This window comes from Rhinatrema bivittatum, chromosome 4 (assembly GCF_901001135.1).
Source record: "Rhinatrema bivittatum chromosome 4, aRhiBiv1.1, whole genome shotgun sequence".
NCBI classification, from domain to species: Eukaryota; Metazoa; Chordata; class Amphibia; order Gymnophiona; family Rhinatrematidae; genus Rhinatrema; species Rhinatrema bivittatum.
Window position 1 is genome coordinate 223,463,618 of NC_042618.1, and position 19,944 is coordinate 223,483,561.

Here is a 19,944-nt window from a genome sequence, read left to right on the forward strand (position 1 = left end):
TTTTCTGCCAAAGTTGTGCAGTTAGGCGGTTCGGGTTTTCTCAGACAATGTGATGACTGTGGCATACATCAATCATGGGAAGCCAGGAGTCAAATGATGTCCCAAGAGACCCAAAAGCTCTTCAGTTGGGTGAAGCAACACTTGGTGACTCTGGCAGCATCCCATTTGGCTGGGGTGGACAACTTGCAGGAAGATTTTCTCAGCCAGCAGGTGTTGCACCCCAGGGAATGGGAGTTGTCAACAGAAGCAATAGCTCTCATCTGGGTCAGGTGGGGCTGCCCTCAACTGTATTTGATGGTAATGAGACAAAATGCCAATGTGGGCCACTTCTTCAGTCGAAGTTGCGAGGTTGGAGCAGAAGGGTTGGAAGCTCTGGTGCTTCTGTCGCTGATGGAGATCCTATTATATGTCTTCCCTCCACGGCCCCTGATAGGTGTTTCAGCGGGTCAAGAGACATCCAGGGAAGATAATCCTCATAGCTCCGGAGTGGCCAGATCAGCTGAGGTTTGTGGATCTCATAAATCTAGCGGTGGACAGGCATTTGAGGCTGAGTTATCTTTAAGGCTTGCTGCATCAGGGCCTCATCATCTATGATCAAGCGGATTGCTTTTGTTTTGCAGCCTGGCTTTTGAGCAGCATCAGTTAAGGAGAAAAGGATATTCAGAAGTGGTTATTGCAATTTTGCTACAGGCTAGAGGCCCTTGACTTTCCTGGCTTATGTCAGTGTGTAGAGGGTGTTTGAGTTATGGTGTCTCAAAGAGACAGTGAAGCCTACTCAGGCATCAGTGATGCATATCTTGGCTTTCTTGCAGGAGGGACAACAAAAAGGATTCATGTATAACTCTCTTAGAGTTCACGTGGCAGTATTGTCTGTTTTGGGGGGAAAGTGCATAGCATGTCCTTAGCGTTGCATCCGGATGTCGTCCTTTTTCTTAGGGGGTAAAACATTTATGTTCTCCTGTCAGAAAGATGTGTCCCTCTTAGAGCTTCAATTTGATGCATTGGGTACTCTATAGTTCTCCATTTGAGCCATTGAGACAGACATCACTGAAAGGTCTTACTCCAAATCTCGTTTTCTTGATGGCAATTTGCTCAACCAATGTTGCGCCCGTCCATCACAGACAGCTGTGCCTTCACTGTCTCACCTCTTTTCTTTTTCTTTCCTCTCCTCTGGGCAAGATGGCTGCCTCCGCCTCTTTCCACCAACCTCTCCGGCGCCCCCGGACCGGCATGGGCGATTGCGTTCACCATTCTTACATTGAGGTCACTTAGGGCACGCAGGCGCCCGCCGCCCTCTCTTTTGAATACGTCATGGCGGGAACCTCGGGGGCTTCCTCACCGCATGATGTCACTACCTCCGGGTACTTAGCCTCCGATCTCCAGTCCAGCTATGAGTTAGCAAGGATTCCACTCCAGCTAATTTCAACTCCCTTCAGAGACACCCGCTCTGAGTTCTCGCTCCTACAAATCCTCTGGGGTTACGCTGGCTACACTAGGGCATTCTAGGTACCCGCTCCTCGGGGGCCTTATTCGCTCCTACTTACCCTCTGGGGTTACGCTGTTCCAGCAAGGACGCTCAATGCATTCACTCCTCGGGGGTCTTCCTTTGCTCCTATCTACTCTCCAGGTTTCCCAGCTCATCAGGATCCTAGGTACCCGCTTCCCGGGGCCTTGCACTCGCCTGCCTTCCTCCTGGGTTAACCTGCATCTACAGAGGATATCTTGGCCCCAACGCTCCGGGCCTTGCATCATCTCTACCTCCGATCTGCAGAGGCCGTCTCTCCTGCAGCTACCAGCCTTCGTGAGCACCTTCTCTCTTCAGTCTCTTTGCCTTGTCTCACCACAGAACAGATTCTCGGCCTACCCCGCTTCGCAGACCACTACCAGACCCTTCACTTCCAGCTCTGGTGAGACCTTCTCTGCACTTGATACAACTCATCAGAGACCTACTCCACTGCTGAGGAACTCAGCCTGCTCCTCGGGCATTGCCAACTGCTGTATAATAAAGCTTCTATTCTCTCTGTGGTCATTACTGAAGAGTCAGCCTATTGCTGTATTTTCCCCACGGGGCCCCTCCCCAAGGGAGGAGTCATCAATACAGCAACCAAGGGTCCACAAACATGTCAAACTTACAACAACCAGAAGGATTTTGGAACTTCAGTCACTGTCATGTCGAGATCCTGTTCTCCAGTTCACTGAAGACAGTGTTGTTGTGCATGATGCCATTTTTCTTGCCCAATATGGTTTCCACATTTCACCTTGGTCAGTCTGTGGAATTACCTGGGTTTGGGATTTTATATTTCAGGGGTCCACATCCAAGAGAGCCTCATTTGTTACATGTTTGTAGGGCCTTATTGTGCTATCTTAAGGTAACCAATGAGTTCAGGAGATCTGACCATCTCTTTGTTTTTTTTAGTGGAGCAAAGAAAGGAGGTACGACTTCTAAGGCGACCATTGCGTGGTGGCTGAAGGAAGCAATTGTATCAATGTATGTTTGTAAAAAACATCTGATTCCAGAGGGATTGCATGCACACTCTACTAGGGTGCAAGTGGCTTCCTGGACAGAGTGTCAATTGATTTCTCCGGAGGAAATTTGTTGGGCAGTGACTTGGTCATCACTACATACTTTCACCAGACATTACTGACTGGATGTTCAGGCACCAGAAGAGGTGCAGTTTGGGGAGGGTGAGTTATGATCTGCCCTTTCATTTTCCCACCCAGTTTAGGAGAGCTTGAATATATCCCATGTATCTGGACTGATCTGGGATATGAAGAAAAGGAAAATTGTTTTGTACTTGCTAATTTTCATTCCTTGAATATCATAGATCAGTCCAGAACCTCAACCTATCTGGAAAGTTACTTGTATAAATCACCCTATTGTTAAAAATAGATCAACAGAAAATCCTAAATTAGCTCATCTATTTGAATAGTTGAGGGGTTTTAATGCACACAAATCAGTCAACATAACTAATTCACACCCTGAATAATTCATTTTAATCAAATCCAATGTGATTTGTATTTGCAATAACATTCATGACTGAAATAATCCGTTCAATCTGCTTTATAGTGTTCTGCAACATTCATGAGGGTTCTTGTACACGAGAAATCATTGCTTCTTATTAACTTTCAATCCCCATGCAAACCAAATCTAAAAGATCCAAACAGGACATTAGATGCAGATTTGAATTGAGCTTCAGTTTGTCATGATTTATCTAAGTTGAGCTATGAATATCTCAGAATTATGCAATCTGATAAATGGCCGCTCCTATCTGATGCTGATTGTCTGAACACCACGCTATCCTCCATTCTGTTCCTTGACCCTCTAATTTCAAACACTCAGAATATTTCTCTGTTCCAATGCAGGCAGAATCATAATGCTCCTGCTGTGATTGAGGACCCAGTAATAACAATGATTGGTCAGAAGTACAAAAAGTCTCCTGCTCAGGTGTCCATTCGCTACATGCTCCAGCGCGGCATTGTTACCATTGTCAAGAGTTTCAATCCTAAGCACATCCAAGAAAACTTTCAGGTAAAGCTATTGAGAGGTTATGAGGAAATAAAATAGGAATGCATATATGGTTTGAATAACTATGGGCCAAAGGGGTAAATATCCTGCAGGAGGAGGACAGCCATGGAGAGGCACTGAGGTGAGTAAAATTGACATCCATAGTGCTTAAAGGAATGCCCTAAATTAATACTTTGTTCTGTAAAGTAGATCCAGATCAATGATCTTTTCTTTTGTTCTCCTTTCCCAGAAAAAGGGTCAGAAGGATTCTATTTGACAAAATAAAAGCAGCAAATTCTTCACAATCTATTCAGGTGCCATTCAGAAAAAAAAATCTGTCAGAGAGAATCTACAATTAGGACTGGGAACATCTTGCAACAGAATTGTGATTATTGATTTAATTCTGGGATTGTCATGCAAATCCGCAGCATTAATGCAGATTCATTTGTCACTCTGCCAGAGAAGAATTGGGGTTAATTCAGTCCTTTCTATTGAGGATGCATGAAAAGTAATGTTTTAATTTATACAAATATATTCATAAACATTTACAAAAATATTCACAATAGATTTTAATGGCAACATTTTCATGTGAAAGATGGAAATAATGACATATAACAAGAGTTTTTCAAAAGAAAAAGGAGTAAATTCTGACATGTTTTGCCTGCTTTTCAAAAATGTTTTCTAAGACTGCCAAAAAATTGGGGAAACAGACATTTTTAGCTAATTTTTACTACAAAAACATTAAGCCTAACTTTTGTATACATTGAGGCCAATATTCAATAGGCTGTTTAGTGGACAAGTTATCCAGCTAAAGTTAGTCGGATAACTTGTCCCATATATTCAGCAGGATAAACATCCCACTGAATACACAAGCATAAAGTTTTTGGCTATCCTAGACAGATATCCCCAATATTCAGCTAGGTTAGTCGGATATGATACCCATGAAACATCCCTTTTTTATCTGGTTAAATTATAGCCGGATAACTACCCGGCTATAATTTAGCTGTATAAGTGGTTGAATATGCCACATTTGCCATTTAGATGGATAACTTGAGTTATCTAAGTGACTTTTGAATATCTACCCCATTATTAATATTTTTGCACTATTTTCCTTTTCAATAGTGTTTGGCTGTGAAAGGTATTTATGCAGTCGCTATTTCTGTTTTGCCTAGGAATAGCGAAGAAGAAGAAAATACAGAGACTCATTTCAGCCGAGTAAAACCAAAGAATCAGAAGCAGAAATTACACTTTTCAGAAGGGAAACATAGGGAGAATAAACTTTCAATGTGCGCTCTTCCCAGTGTGCACACATGGACGTGCCGATTTCATAACATAGGTGCGCATGTTATAAAATCGTTGGGCCACAGGCACATGCGCGCCAAATTTTGTGATCCATGTGCACGCAGCATGCACAAGGGGGGGAGGGGTACAGTTCTGCAAATTTTGCGCGGCAATGCATCCCGGCCTTCACCAGTTCCCTCCCAGTCCGCTCCCATTAAGGACCCGCTTCAGGGCCTGACCTGAAGAAATTTGCGCACGCTGGCAGTCGGTTGGTGCACAAGGCTCCAAGACAGCGATCAATGCCGCTGTCCCGCCCCACCCCTCCCCGCCCAGAACGTGCCCCCGGGCCTGCCCCTTACAGGAAGGCCTTGGGGGGAAGGCCTTGTTTAGCATTGGTTGAGGTGGGTATATTATTTGATGTTGACGGCATTTAGTTAAATAACTTGGCAAGTGGACACTTTTTCTAAACTTGGGTTTATTACATTGAGGATTTGATAAAAGCATATACGCACATGCATGCTATTTTACACTTCTAAATGCTATTTTTTAAGCGTATGATTTTTTAAAATTCATCTTTAAGTTACATAGGAGTATCCCATCCCCTATTTATTCATACCGTCCAAATTTTAAAAGGCCCGCACACATAAATTTCAGAGGTTATGGGCTTTGTGTGCGCTGCATGCATTTTCAGAAGGGCCCAGCCATGCGCATAACACCCGTTACGCGTCTAAGTGCTGGGCCTCTCAAAAGGGGCATGGCGGGGTCTGGGCGGGGAGGGATGGGATGGGATGCGGGCCAGTAAGCGCCAATAGATGCTGTTCCAGGGAAGCGCGAGCTGGCAGCCTGCCAGCGCGTGGAAGATACTGCTCCTCTGGAGCAGAAGTAAGTATTGAAATAAAAATATTTGGGGTAGCTAGGTAGGGGTTAGGGGTCAGGGTGGAGATGGGAAAAGGGAGGAAGGTTAGGTAGGGGGGTAGGGAACTGGAAAAAAGGCCGATTGTGTCACTGCGTGCAATTTGAAAATCCCCCCACGCGCGCGAGTCATAGGCCATCCGCACATGCAAGCATGGATATTAAAATCCGGCACGCATGTGCACATGAACATCATATTTTATAACATACGTGTGGCGACATGCACATGTTATAAAATCGGCACGTCCATGTGTGCGTTCCAGGAATCGCATGCACAAGGATGCAAGTACGTACACGGGTCTTAAAATCGACCCCACAGGTCTTAATGCATTCTGTATGTATTTATTTTTATTTGAATACAGATTATACACTTCCAGTGGAGTCTGAGCATGAATTTCATTTTGAGATTAGATGAGTTACCTCAAGTCTATTGAGTCCATTGCACTTGTATCTGGGATGTTTGCAATCCTGCCCTAGTTTTTTGGAGTTATATGTCTTTTTAGAAAGGAAGGTTGAGCATGTTCTATCCCCAGGAGACAGAGAATTGAAATTATGTTTGAGTTTGAATTGCTGTTGAAAAAGCACAAACGGGACAGCTGAGAGTAAGATGCCTAGACCAACTAAATTGGCAGGAGAAAAATACCTATGACTGAATCTCTTTTCCCTGGCAGGTGTTTGATTTTGAGCTGCCAGAGGAAGACATGAAACTCATTGATGGCTTAAACAAGAACCTTCGGTATTGGGATTTTAAACAGTGAGTTGATGCACATTGATTGTTTTTTTTAGAAACAGATGTAGTGGGTCTCCCGTTTGACTGTATGGCTTCATCCAGGGGTGCTACAAGTCCAGGATTCAAGTCCAGATGGGGGAAAGATTAACCTCCTGGGCCCCTGATGTGGGCAGCAAGTCCAGATCTCACTACCTCTGGATGGTGGTGGATATGGATATGCCCCAGAAGGTGCAGGAGGAACCACAAAGAGACCCAGGAAAAAGGAAAACACCAGCCAATTGCAGTCCCTCCAATAACTGTCCATTCACTACTGAATAAGAGGAGGCAAAATAAAATAATGAATAACCAAACACAATAAATGGCCTGTGAGGAAACTCAAAGGAAACATGAATGAAAACCTCTTCTTGAATTCTTAGTAATCAAATATCCTCCTGTTAATTCTCTAATACACACACTCAATAACTAATTTATACAATTTTATTGCCAAAATGTAAAATCTTTTTTTCTTCAACACTACTCCTAAGTTGACTACCGTATGTAAACATACAATAAACATATAAAATACTTTTGTGTTAAGGTTAAAAAATTTCCCTCTCTTCATGCAATGTGATCGATGCAAAAATGTTCATTTCTCTTAAAGTGTAATGAGCACACAAAGTTATGTTCTTACGTTGAAAACTTGATTTGTTTCCATAAAAGTCCAATCGTGCTCATGAAGAAATTAGATTTTAAGATAAATTCTTCACATAGATGGATAGGATATCTTCCTTCATATACCAGTGGACTTCCTCTCACATAAAATGATTTTATAGAGTTATTGTATGGAAAACTTAGTCCCAGTTTCAAACAACCACAGTCTTTTGTGGTTGATGTTGAAACACTTATCACACAAGAAATCAGCGATTCCCAGACATTAACTCCACTCACTCCAAAATTCAAATCTGCTCCCTTCTTCATGGAGCACAGGGGTTCTTCTGACATAGTTGACATATACATGTTTCGTTATGCTGCATCAGGACAATATTGCTTAAATCACCATTCCAACTAAAATAAGAACAACATTACTATATATCATATTTTATCAAAGAATGAGGAAAAATGTAATAGCCAGAGTCCAGCTGGTGTTCAAAAGAAAAATATTTACTCCAGTTTAAAAATAAGAATCAAAGTAAGTCAAAAACAGTATAAAAATATAAGAGTCAGAAAAATCATAAGTTTCCTTGTCTATTTTGTTCCTCCTAGTTGGTTGTCTTTCTTCTGCATCACCATCCATACTTAACAACCCCTCCCCTTGAAGGGTAGGGTAGCTGGAATGCAACTCCAACATCCACTGGCCAAAAAGATGGAAAAATCCCCAAGTTCAAAAATACAGTTCTCGAGATCCAAATAGATTTTCAGATCCCAAGCAGCTCCAGCAACTCCTACTAGACTGGAAGAATCTGTCCTTCTTCTCACCCATGCTCTTAGCTTGTAGCTTGGGCAAAAAGATCAATGATCCAGCCCTTCTGGAAACCAAGAGAACACTCTTCATATAGAACATAGAAACATAAAAATGACGGCAGAAAAAGACCAATCGGAACATCCAGTCTGCCCAGCAAGCCTCCCACACTTATTTTCCCATATGTATCTGTTCACCAACCACCAATTTCAGGGCCCTTGTTGGTAACTGTTTGATTCAAGTTTCCTGCCATCCCCTGCCATTGATGCAGAGAATAATGTTGGAGTTGCATCAAAGGTGAGCATAAGGCTTAATGGTTAAGGGTTGTAACCACCGCATCAAGCAAGTTACCCCGATGCTTGTTTACCCAGACTGCACAGATTATTGCCTTGTTGGATGTTGTTTGAATGTAAATCCTGTTTTCCACAGTTCCCCCTGCCGTTGAAGCAGAGAGCAATGCTGTATATGCATTCAAAGTGATGTATCAGGCTTAATTGGTTTAGGGTAGTAACCACCGTAATAAGCAAGCTACCCCCACGCTTATTTGTTTATCCAGATTGTGAAGTTCAGTCCTTGTTGGTTGTTGTCTGAATGCAAATCCTCTTTTCCACATTTCCACACTTCCTTCCAGACTAGTTAAAATCTACAAAAGCTCTCTGTAGAAAATCTTTCTCTTCCTTCTGAATACCAACCTCCAGGGATTAGGTTATGACTATCAGCAAAGCTCCTTCTATTCTCTCTGCATCTCCTTCCCACTGAACTCCTTCACTTCCCTCTGAATCTGAGCATGCTGATAGGGACCATTTATAGCCTACAGCAGCCTTCCCACAAAAAGGTGGCCTTAAAGCCAGGCGAGGATTTCAAAGAGACAAAAAAAACCTGTCACTGCCCATGATGGGGAATTGTTAGTGACTGGCAAGGCCGGGTCACACAGATAATATGATGGAAGGTATAGATCGTAAAACCCATCTTGTTTGCGCAATTTATTTCTTTTTACAATTCCATTCAACTCAGTTTTGGCCTCTCGCCACTTCATGCTGTTCCATGCATCTACTACCCTTTCTGCGAAGTAATGTTTTCTGATTTTACTCTTGAATCTACCCTCTCTAAGCCTCCTAGTATGACCTCTTGTTCGAGAACTTCCTTTCCACTCAGGAATGCTTCTAATTTTGTCAGGAAAAAAACAATTAGAAAGAGATCTCACTCATAGATTAGGCATCCATCATAAGAGAAAAATTGCTATAATAAGTCCCATTCTAGTCCTTTCTAAACAAAAGTGTACCTAGTTATGGGGTCTAAGGTTATTTGTATATTATTCTTGGTTAAGACAAATCTCAGAACTGAGTTTATGTGTACTTACTACTCCATTTCTCCAGAATTTCATTAGCATGATATTGCTAGCAAACATGCTTAAATTATCAGCACAGAGAGGCATAGATCAGCCAAGAAAGCAAGGGCCTGTTATAATGAGACCATGGTAGGCCCTGAGCTACCACTCTGCGTGGGGCTAGCCCTATAAGAGGTCTAGCAAGCCTGCTTTTCAGGGTAAGCAGAGAGGCAGAATACTGTGCTGAAGGGTGTCTGGGTGTAGAATAAAGTTTATGCCAGTGTATGTCTTTATGCTGTTGTATACTGTATCCCTCAGGGGACATGAAATTGTGTTTTTATCTATGAAGGAACAGATGCTGAAGGAAAATAGACACTGTTTGCAGGCAACATTTTGACCAGGCTGTTGTGCTGAGCAATCTGGCAGATGCTTGGAGCAGCCTTGCTTGCTGGCTTGTTCACACCACTATAGTTCATCTCCAGAGAGTATAAGGTTCCAAGAAAGTACAGGCAGAAAAATTTCATTTCGTTGGTATTTTTATTTTGGGGGAGAGGAGGTTATTCATTTTTTGGTTTGTTGAATGTTTATTTTAATTTGGTTTGTTTGCGGAACCAAAATAAATCCTAAACTTTAAAAAAATATATGAATCCTCTGGGCCCCCCTCCCCTGCTACAACCTAACATTACCAGGTCCATAGCTTTCTAAGCCCACAACTCCCCTGAAAATAAGCCAAGGCCAAGCCAGGCCCCTCCGCTCCCCCTCCACCCCTACAATAAGCTACAGCCTGGGGCCTTCCTAGGCCTCTCCATCCCTCCACCTCCCACAGCTGCAAATAAGCCAGGCCAGTGCCTACTTGGCCACCATTTATCCTATCCATGGAGTTGTTGGCTGGAGAAAGAGACAAGAGTGATCCTCAGCCACTCCTGACATATTGGCATCCTTTCAAAAATGGGGCTGGGCTCAAGGGCTAGCCAGCGCTAAATTGTTTTTTGGCCATAAAGTGATGCAGTCGTAAGGCAGTATGGTTAAACAATATAGCTTCCCCTAGCCCAAGGCCAGCGCCATTTATAAATGGAGCTGGCGGGGAAGCAACAACTTGGGATTGTGCCTGTCCCCTTTTCTAGCTGACCTTATGGACAGGTAAGTGGGAGACGGGTAGGCCATGGCTCCAGCAAATATGTAGGGGCAGGGGAGGATCTTGGAGAGGCTCCCACAGGCTGCAACTAATTTGCGAGGGGTGGTGGGATGAGTGGAGGAGCCCAGCCCTGGCTTATTTGTGATTGTGGGGTACCCAAGAAGAATCTGGAGAAACCCTGAAAATGTTAGGTTGCAGGGGGAGCCAGGAGAAGCCCTTTTTTCTTTGGCTTTTTTGATACAAACAAAAAAAATCCAAAACTTTACTTATATTTCTGGGGTAGTTTATTTTTGGTTCATTCCATTTTGAGTAAACCAAATATAGACTTTTTCATAACAAAAACACATTTGCTTGAAAGAAATGGATATCCCTTACAGTGCTGGTGCAAGGCTGTCCTGCCGCACTAGGTGGTGATGTCATCACCCCATCACGTGATCTCTCTCTCTCCCTCCCTCTGTTGCTGAGATTCATACTACCCACATCGCTAGAGCTCCATTCCAAGACCTCGCTGACATCCACATCCCAGCACATGACTCCATCACTTTCAAAAATGCTGCCTGACTCCTTCACTTAAAAAATAAATAAATAAATAAATAAATGCCACCTTCACATCAACCTATGGTTCCCTGCCCACTTACAGTGCCCTAGGCAGCCACCTAGTCCACCTAATACCTCCCGCCAGTCCTGTCCCTAATGGCTCCCATTATACTTGATTGCATGCAATATTATCAGTTGATAAAATGAGACTACAAGCAGCAGAGACTATTTCATCAAGGTCTGAAGTATCACTGGCAATATGGCATTCCTAAATTGCTTTTGTACAGGTGTTGGCTTCTGCAGCGTGAACCTTCTGAAGTGAGGTTATCCTGACCAGACCTAGAACATATACTGCATTTGCAGGAAAGAAGAAATAGTGCCTCATCTGATCTGTTGTCATTCTTTACAGGAACCTCAACAACTTAAGCACAATTACCAAACGTGGAAGAATCTAAGTTCTCATATTACCTGCAGATACTAGGAAACATTCTCCATTGTCAAGCATGGCTGAATTAGCCATCACACGTGGATGACCTCATCCAACATTACTGAACAGACCATTCTCCCTTAGCTCATAGAGCTTTTGCTCTACTGATCATGCGCGGGCATTGCCTTATGAGCACCTCGGTCTTTTTTTATCTGACATCAGCACAGATGTGTAACCTATCCGGGGGCGGTTCTGTAATGAGGCAGGGTGAGGCGGCCACTTCAGGTGGAAAGATTTTGAGGCGGCAAAATTGCCCCCTGAAACCTTCCTGCCACCTCCACCTTACCCTTCATTTTGTCGGGAGGAAAACCTGTAGTGTTGGCGGCGTGGAGCAGTGACCTGCTGGTGGGGTTTCCTTAGCTAGCGTATGGCCAACATGCACCATGCTCTCATAAGGTGGCTGAAAAGCTGCTTCCCCTCCTCCCAATACAGTTTATTCTCTTGAAGATCAGAGCTCTGCTTCCCAAGGGAAGAACTGATGCGCCGGCTCCTCGCATCCCCCTAGCCCTCAGTGCCGTCCGTGAAGGCAAAAGTGGGAGGGGGGAAGCTAAATTGGGACATCACTGCTACTTGTTGCGTCCGTCGAACTCAGACGGCTTCGTCCCACATGCTTCACCTCAATATTCGCTTTCTCCACCAGCCTTGGGAAAATGGCGACTGCTGCGTCTGCTTGCCGCTCTCTCCGGCATCCCCGGAACGGCTATGGCAAGGCTTTCCGAGATGATTCACCTGAGGGCCTCCTAGGGTGCGCACGCTACCCATATCTTTATTCCAACATTGGCACGAACCTCGGGGGCGTCCTCCTCGAGTGACTTCACAACATCCGGGTATTTAGGTTGCCCATTTGCTGACTGACTTTGAGTTAGCAAGGATTGGATTTGTCCGGTCTAAACTGCGCTGCTGCTTCTCGCTGCTGCTGGAAGCTCTTTATACCCTCCGGGGTTCTACTAACTTGGGTACCCGCTCCTCGGGGGCCCTATGCTTCTTTCCAGGTGCCTATCCAATATCCAGGTACTCGCTCCTCGAGGGCCTGAGCTGTCTACCTTGGTGCTAGCTACCTGCTGGGAACTCTACCATTACAGCTACAAGAGTGTGAGTAGTCTAACATCTACCAGTCTGTCTCACCTACAGCTCCTCATTGAAGATCTGCTTCGGAGCTTCCTATACCACCCTTGTGGGACGGGTCTCCTCAGCTGAGGACCCCAGACTGCTGCTGCAGGAATATACTCACTACTGCCACCTCTGGTGAACTCTACAAGCTGTACAATAAAAATTATCTCTGTGTTTGTGCATCTGAGTCTTGCCTGGTACTGCAGTTCCCCGCGGGGCTCCTCCCCATGGGAGTGGCCATCACTGCAGCACCTAAGAATCCACCAAACACCTCAAAACTATAACAGATTGCTAACTCCATGGATTCGGCTCAGCTCACTGCATTGCAGACCTGGCCCTGCGAATCTGAACAACAGAACTCGCTGGATAGCTTGACTGTAGCCTTTAATCTACTACACTCACAGATGAACGCTTCTACTACCACAGGTAAAGAAGAAACACCGCCAGAAGTGATGGTTAAGACTGTTGTACCCCTCTCCGCTCCTACACGCTTCTCAGGGGAAGCTTGGAGATGTAGGGGATTCATCAACCAATGCTGCATGCATTTTGCCCTGCAACCTAACCATTTTCCTAAAGCGTATGCCAAGACCACATATATCCTGTCTTATCTGGACGGAAGAGCACTGGCTTGGACATCTCGACTGTGGGAGTGTGATGATCCCATCCTGAAGGATCTTACCGGGTTTTTGGAACTGTTCAAATCTGTATTTGATGACCCTGCCCGGTACACTACAACAGGATCTACATTGGTTCATCTGAAACAAAGTAACAAACCTTTACCAGACTTCGCCATAGAATTCAAGACTTTGGCTTCAGAATTAAATTGAGACTCGAGATGCCTGAAGACACTCCCGCCCCGCCCCGAAATTCGTGCCGCCCATCCGATGTGCCCCCGACACGCCCCCTTTGCAAAGCCCCAGGACTTATGCGCGCAAAATAGGGTCGGCGCGCGCAGGGGGGGGGGTTGGGGTAGGTTTTCGGGGGGTACGCGCGTATATTATGCGCGTACCCCTTTGAAAATCTACCCCTGTGTGTATTGTGTATCTGTAAGAGCCTGTGTGAGAAAGGCAGCCCACAGTGTAGCAAAAAGATGCATCAGCTCCCCTCCCCCGAAAGTCAAGAACAGGAGGAGCAGTGGGCTCGCATTGATGCTAGAAGTATCAAAAGTCTCCCCCCGCCTCCATCGGGAACAAGAAGAGCAGCGTGCAGCACAGGTCACAAAATGAAGAATCAGCCTCCCCCCGGCAGTCAGGAGCAGGAGGAGAAGTGTGGCCTGCTAGCAGAAAGACGTGCCAGCAGGGACCCAGGCTAGAAGAAAAATGAAAAGACTGATGGACCGAAGGAGAAGGATTCTGCTGCTGATCTTGTCCTCTCAGAGGAGGAGAAACAAATGAGAAAGCAAATGTGTGTGTGTTTATGTGTAATTGAGCATGTGACAGTAAGTATGTGTGTGACTGAGCTTGTAAAAGGGAGAATATGCCATATATTTGTGTGTGTATGTATATGTATATATATATATATATATATATATATATATATATATATATATATAAACCAAAACCACTCCCTTTGGAGTGAAATACAAGCACTATTTTTATATTCAGATTAGTCTTTTTATTGAATTCATAGAAAAATATCAAAAAGTGGACAATTCTCTTAATAAGAGTTTGCATAAAGAGGTAGATTTTCAAAAAACGCGAATAGGCGTACTTTTGCTGGCGCATCAGGCGCCAGCAAAAGTACGCTGGATTTTAGTAGATACGCGCGGAGCCACGCGTATCCGCTAAAATCCTGGATCGGCGCGCGCAAGGCTATGAATTCTGTATAGCCGGCGCGCGCCAAGCCGCGCAGCCTACCCCCGTTCCCTCCGAGGCCGCTCCGAAATCGGAGCGGCCTCGGAGGGAACTTTCTTTTGCCCTCCCCTCACCTTCCCCTCCCTTCCCCTACCTAACCCACCCACCCGGCCCTGTCTAAGCCCCCCCTTTACCTTTGTCAGGGGATTTACGCCTCCCAGAGGGAGGCGTAAATCCCCACGCGCCAGCGGGCCGCTAGCGCGCCGGGACGCGACCTGGGGGCGGGTCCGGAGGTCGCGGCCAGGCCCCAGGCCGCCCCGGGCTGTAACCACGCCCCCGGGCCCGCCCCCGAAACGCTCCCGGCACGCCCCCTAAATGCCGCGACGACAGGGCCCGCCCCCGACACGCCCCCCTCGGAGAACCCCGGGACTTACGCGAGTCCCGGGGCTCTGCGCGCGCCGGTAGGCCTATGTAAAATAGGCTCACCGGCGCGCAGGGCCCTGCTCGCCTAAATCCACCCGGATTTGGGCGGATTTAGGCGAGCAGGGCTCTTAAAATCCGCCCCAAAATGTACAATAAGCATTTATATTTGTATCTCACCAAAATACATCATTAGCTTTCATATAATGCTTAAATCAACCTTCATTCACACTCAAACACACCTATTCACATACATCCTCACTTTTCATTAGCAACCATAAATAATCTGTGAAAAAACATGCACACATATTTAAAAACAATCTCAAAACATAATTCACTTACTTGCTAACTTTTTAAATTGTTAGCTTCACAATACACATTATATAATGTTCATTTTACATCACTGAAATATTTTTCTTTTACCATAGAACCTGCATATGATCTTAATTAACTTTATAATGCAATCTCTTTTTAATCTTTATTAATAAAGATTAAAAGATTAATAAAGATTAAAAAAGGATTGCATTATAAGGTTCATTGAGTAAGATCATATGCAGGTTCTATGGTAAAAGATATGGTAAAATATTTCAGTGATGTAAAATGAACATTATATAATGTGTATTGTGAAGCTAACAATTTAAAATGTTAGCAAGTAAGTGAATTATGTTTTGAGATTGTTTTTAAATATGTGTACGCATGTTTTTTCACAGATGCAACACAACAGATCCAGACTAAGCCTGAACAAGTTTTTGTCCAGTCTTCAAACCCAGCACTCATCCTCCTCCGGTAGGGGGAAAATTTGAGAATGGCACAAGATCAGCAAAGACTGCTGGGTACTCAACCGCTTGCATGTCTCCCAACTTCCCATGCTTCCTCATTGTTCAGCCTTCAATCCGGATCCGTCTCACTGAGCACAACTCTGCCTGGAGATGGAATTGCTCCTCAAGACAATGCACAATAGAGCCTGCCCCGCCTGATCAGCATGACCAGGGCTTCTGCTCCCACTACTTTCATATCTCCAAGAAATCCGGGGGATTGAGACCCATCCTGGATTTAAAAAGTCTGAACAAGAATTTAGTATGGGAGAAATTAAAGATGAACTCTCTCCACACAATTCTACTCTTCATCCAAGCAGGAAAGTGGATGAGTGCCCTAGATCTGAAGGACACATATGCTCATGTATTCCATCCATTCTGTCCACTGGCACTACCTACACTTTGTGGTGGAATCCTCTCACTACCAGTACCGTATGCTTCCTTTCAGCTGGTCAGCGGCACAAAGAGTCTTTATCAAATGCTTAGCTGTTGTAGCAGTTCACCTCCATTGACAGGGCATGTGTTTTCTCTTACCTGGATGACTGACTGGTGACCACAGCTTCCCTATGGCATTGTTGATCTCCCTACAGAAAACAATTCAACCTCTCCAATCTCTAGGATTCCTAGTGAATTTTGAAAAATTTACCCTGATTTCATCTCAGAGAATCAAATTCATTAGGGCATGGATAGACTCTCTACAGGAGAGAACATTTCTTCTAACAGATAGCGTGAATACTCTAATGAGCCTGGCTCATTAATTGATGATACAACATGAACTGCCACTGTCATGTGGCCCAAGATTACACTTCCAGGCTATAGGGAAGTGCTAGTTATCTTGGGCCACATGGTGGCAGCAGTTCATATATAAATAACCCATCTCCACATGTGACTCCTGAAATGGGGCCTCCACTCTCAATGGGACCAGTTGACTTTATTTTATTTATTTTTATTTAAAAGTTCTTATTTTCCGAATCTTCGACAATGTTCGGTGTGGAGTACAACTTAAACATATATAATAATTCAATAAAACAGTACTTATAACATTAGTAACATCTTAGTAAATATCTTGCAAAAAATGGAGCAAGAGTTCCACTGGTAGCTAAATGCCTACTTTCTTTAACAGGGGCACCACTCCATCTACTTCTTCATTAGGTGATATTAGCGACAGACACTTCCATCAAAGGATGAGGAGTACACATGGGTCCCTTCTGAATGCAAGGAATGTGGTCATTAGCAGAAAGGCAGTTTCAGATCAACCTTCCAGAACTGCAAGTGATCAACATGCCTTAACCACCCTTTCCCAACTACAAGAGGGAAAGAGCATTCTCATTCAAACCAACAATCAAGTAGTCATGTTCTGTGTCAAGAGGCAAAAAGAATAGGGGAATGGGCATGTAATCATCAAGCAGTTCTTCAAGCAACCTTTCTAGGGATCACCAATATGCTAGCAGACTGCCTCAGCAGGGTATTTCACCCACATGAATGGCCTTTACAGCAGTCAGCAGCAGATAAACTGTCAATCTTTGGTGACAGCCCTCAGTTGACCTCTTCATGGGAGAAGAAAATGTAAAAATGGAAAGATTTTGTTCCATTCTTCCTAGTGAACTCAAATCCATTCAGGATGCTTTTCTGCTCAGCTGGAATGCAGATCTCATGCATGCTTTTCCACCGATTCAGCTGATAGAAAGGATGGTACAAACCATGTCTGATACTTATTGCACTAACATGGCTCAGACAAGAGTGAATCACATACCAAGTCTGTCATCCCCTGATTCCTCTGGGTGTCCATCTATCCTTGTTAACTCCAAACCTTCCCTCTCTCAACTTGACAGCATGGATGCTGAGTGCTTGCTGATCGCCCAATTTTACTTACCTAATGAAATTGAGGACATCATAGTGCTTACCAGAAAAACCTCTATTAGAAGAGCTACAGCTTTAAATACAATCCATTCTTGTCCTAGTGTAACAAAAGTTTCTTGGATCCATTTGCATGCAAGCCAGGAGAGCTTCTCTAGTACTTGCTCTCGCTTTCTTCCTTGGGTCTCAGTATCTCATCAGTGAGAGTATTCCTCAGTGCCATAGCTGCCTACAATATTCAGACTGATGGTAGGCCAGTCTCCACTCATCCTTTAGTACTGAAATTCATGAACAGCTTATAGCATACTAAACCTCCAGCGGTCATGCCACTTGTGCCATGGGACTTTAATTTAGTTCTAGCTCAATTTATGAAGTAAGCCATCTTTTGAGCCTTTGGATTAAGTCTCTCTCAAAATTTTCACATAGAAAGTATTATTTTGATCCAAGATGGCGCTGGCAAGCAGCTAACAAGAACCACGGTGTTTTTTCTTTTCCTGATTTGGATTACCTCAGCATATTCAATGCCGCACATGGCACGAAAACGTGGGCTAAGGAGAGGACTAACCCCGCAGTCCCTCCGGGAGCTCTTATCTCGGGCCCGATGGACACCCATATACAGACGGTGCAATCGGAGGTATTGTCATTGGAGGAGGAGACAGGAGGGGCCCCCAGCCCGAAACCCCCCCTCAAACCTTTATTTCACAAGTTACACCTACCGACTGCCGGTGCACAATCCCCTGGCCCAGTGGCCTTGCAGAGGCCTCTGGCCATGCCCCCGCCCCACCCCTGGACCACCCATTTTTTCAAGCCCCGGGACTTCTACGCATCCCTGGGCTTTACGTGTGCTGCCGTAAGGTGTGGGGAATTTCTAAGTTTAATTAAAAGGCTGGGTTTTTTTTTTAATTTTTTAATTGTGAAAGTGATACCTGCCTATAAATTAAAAGATGAGCTAGGGGTGGGTGGGTTGGGAAATACAAACTTCTTTTTGTTGCCTGAATTTCTGATCACCTATTTAAAACAAAACACACGAACAGAACACACTAAATAATATATCCCAATAATTTACTTCTCCCCAATACCTTTAAGTTTAAAAAATTTCTGCAAGTAGTATTTACTGATTCTGTCCAGCCACCAGCAAGGTGATCCTCTCCTCTCAGTGCTCCCACTGATTTCTTGCAAACCTATTTGTGCTGTAAGAAATTGACTTCTCACACATTCCTGGCTAATATATACCCCCTTGAGGAAATGAGACCACAGATAATATTAAGTACAATTTTTGAAAAGAAGGATGATAAGGATTGCTCAATAAAGATGGCATGGGTGAGAAAGGCGACCATAAACCAGAGCTATAGTGCACTCTGTACCATAAATTGTAAAGCCCAATAAAGTACACGCAAAACTTCACGTTGGTCAGTGTTTCAAAGTCCATATTGCCGTATTGCAAAATGGCGCCGGCCATATGGCCGTATGGCCCGCGCCATTTTGCAATACGGCAATACGATTCGAGTGCAGGAGGTCGCTTCCGGACCCCCGCTGGACTTTTGGCAAGTCTTGTGGGGGTCAGGAGGCCTCCCAAGCTGGCCAAAAGTCCCTGGGGGTCCGGGAGCGATCTGCGCTCGTGACGTCGGGGGACAGGAACCAAAATGGCGCCGGCGCTACCTTTGCCCTGTCGCCATTTCTATTAACGCACCCTTGGCCCGAGAGTGGAAGATCACACCGGGACCCCCCCCACTGGACCCCAGGTAATTTAAGACATTTTGGGGGGGGTTCTAGGGTTGTTTTAGTGTGCCGGTTTTCCCGCCCTCCCCCGATTTACACGATTTAAAAAAAAACAAAAACAAAACCGCGACGATCCGATTCCATCCCCCCCCAGCCAAAATCAATCGTTAAGACGATCGATCACACGATTCACATCTCTACTGACCAACGTGAAGTTTTGCGTGCACTTTATTGGGCTTTACAATTTATGGAGTTACCAGATGGAATAATAAATGATTTGGACTTTGAAACACTGACCAACGTGAAGTTTTGCGTGCACTTTATTGGACTTTACAATTTATGGAATTACCAGATGGAATAATAAATGATTTGGACTTTGAAACACTGACCAACGTGAAGTTTTGCGTGCACTTTATTGGGCTTTACAATTTATGGGTGAGAAAGGCACCAGAAAAAAATCCAAGAGGAGGATTCTTTGTTTCTCATGATCTTGGAAGAGCTGCATTTAACATTTATAAGACACTTGGATCTTACTTTTTTAATTTCCTCTTTTACAGATTTAAAGACCACCCTGAATATCCATTTCTTGATGAATATTAAGGAGAATCCTCTGTGAAGCTTTTCAAGGGCTGCATACTGCTGGAATGATATTAAAGTTGCATTTGGAGAATGTTTTAATTAGCTTGTATAATTTAGTCTTTCATAGCATTTGTAGCGGGCAGGTGATTCCAAGATTTTTGTTTTCATAATAGGGCAATAATATAGATGCTAATAGATAGTGAGCTTAAGAAGTAGGCGGGCAAAATTTAGACCAACAAAATCAGAACCAAACATCTGTGATTTTATTGAGTAATATAAGGTTGATTGATGCAATTATA

The 19,944-nt window shown here is 44.3% G+C and overlaps 1 protein-coding gene across 1 annotated transcript in view; it reads left to right on the top strand.

Annotated features, from left to right (window-relative positions):
- Positions 1-19,744, top strand: part of LOC115090539 (prostaglandin F synthase 1-like) — a 123,936-nt gene extending 104,192 nt beyond the window's left edge. Inside the window, exons 7-9 of the mRNA XM_029599762.1 lie at positions 3,364-3,529; positions 6,370-6,452; positions 19,624-19,744. Of these exons, the coding sequence (XP_029455622.1) occupies positions 3,364-3,529; positions 6,370-6,452; positions 19,624-19,666 (292 nt within the window). The 3' untranslated portion in view covers positions 19,667-19,744. The remainder of the gene's footprint in view (positions 1-3,363; positions 3,530-6,369; positions 6,453-19,623) is intronic.
- The last annotated feature ends 200 nt before the right edge of the window (positions 19,745-19,944 follow it).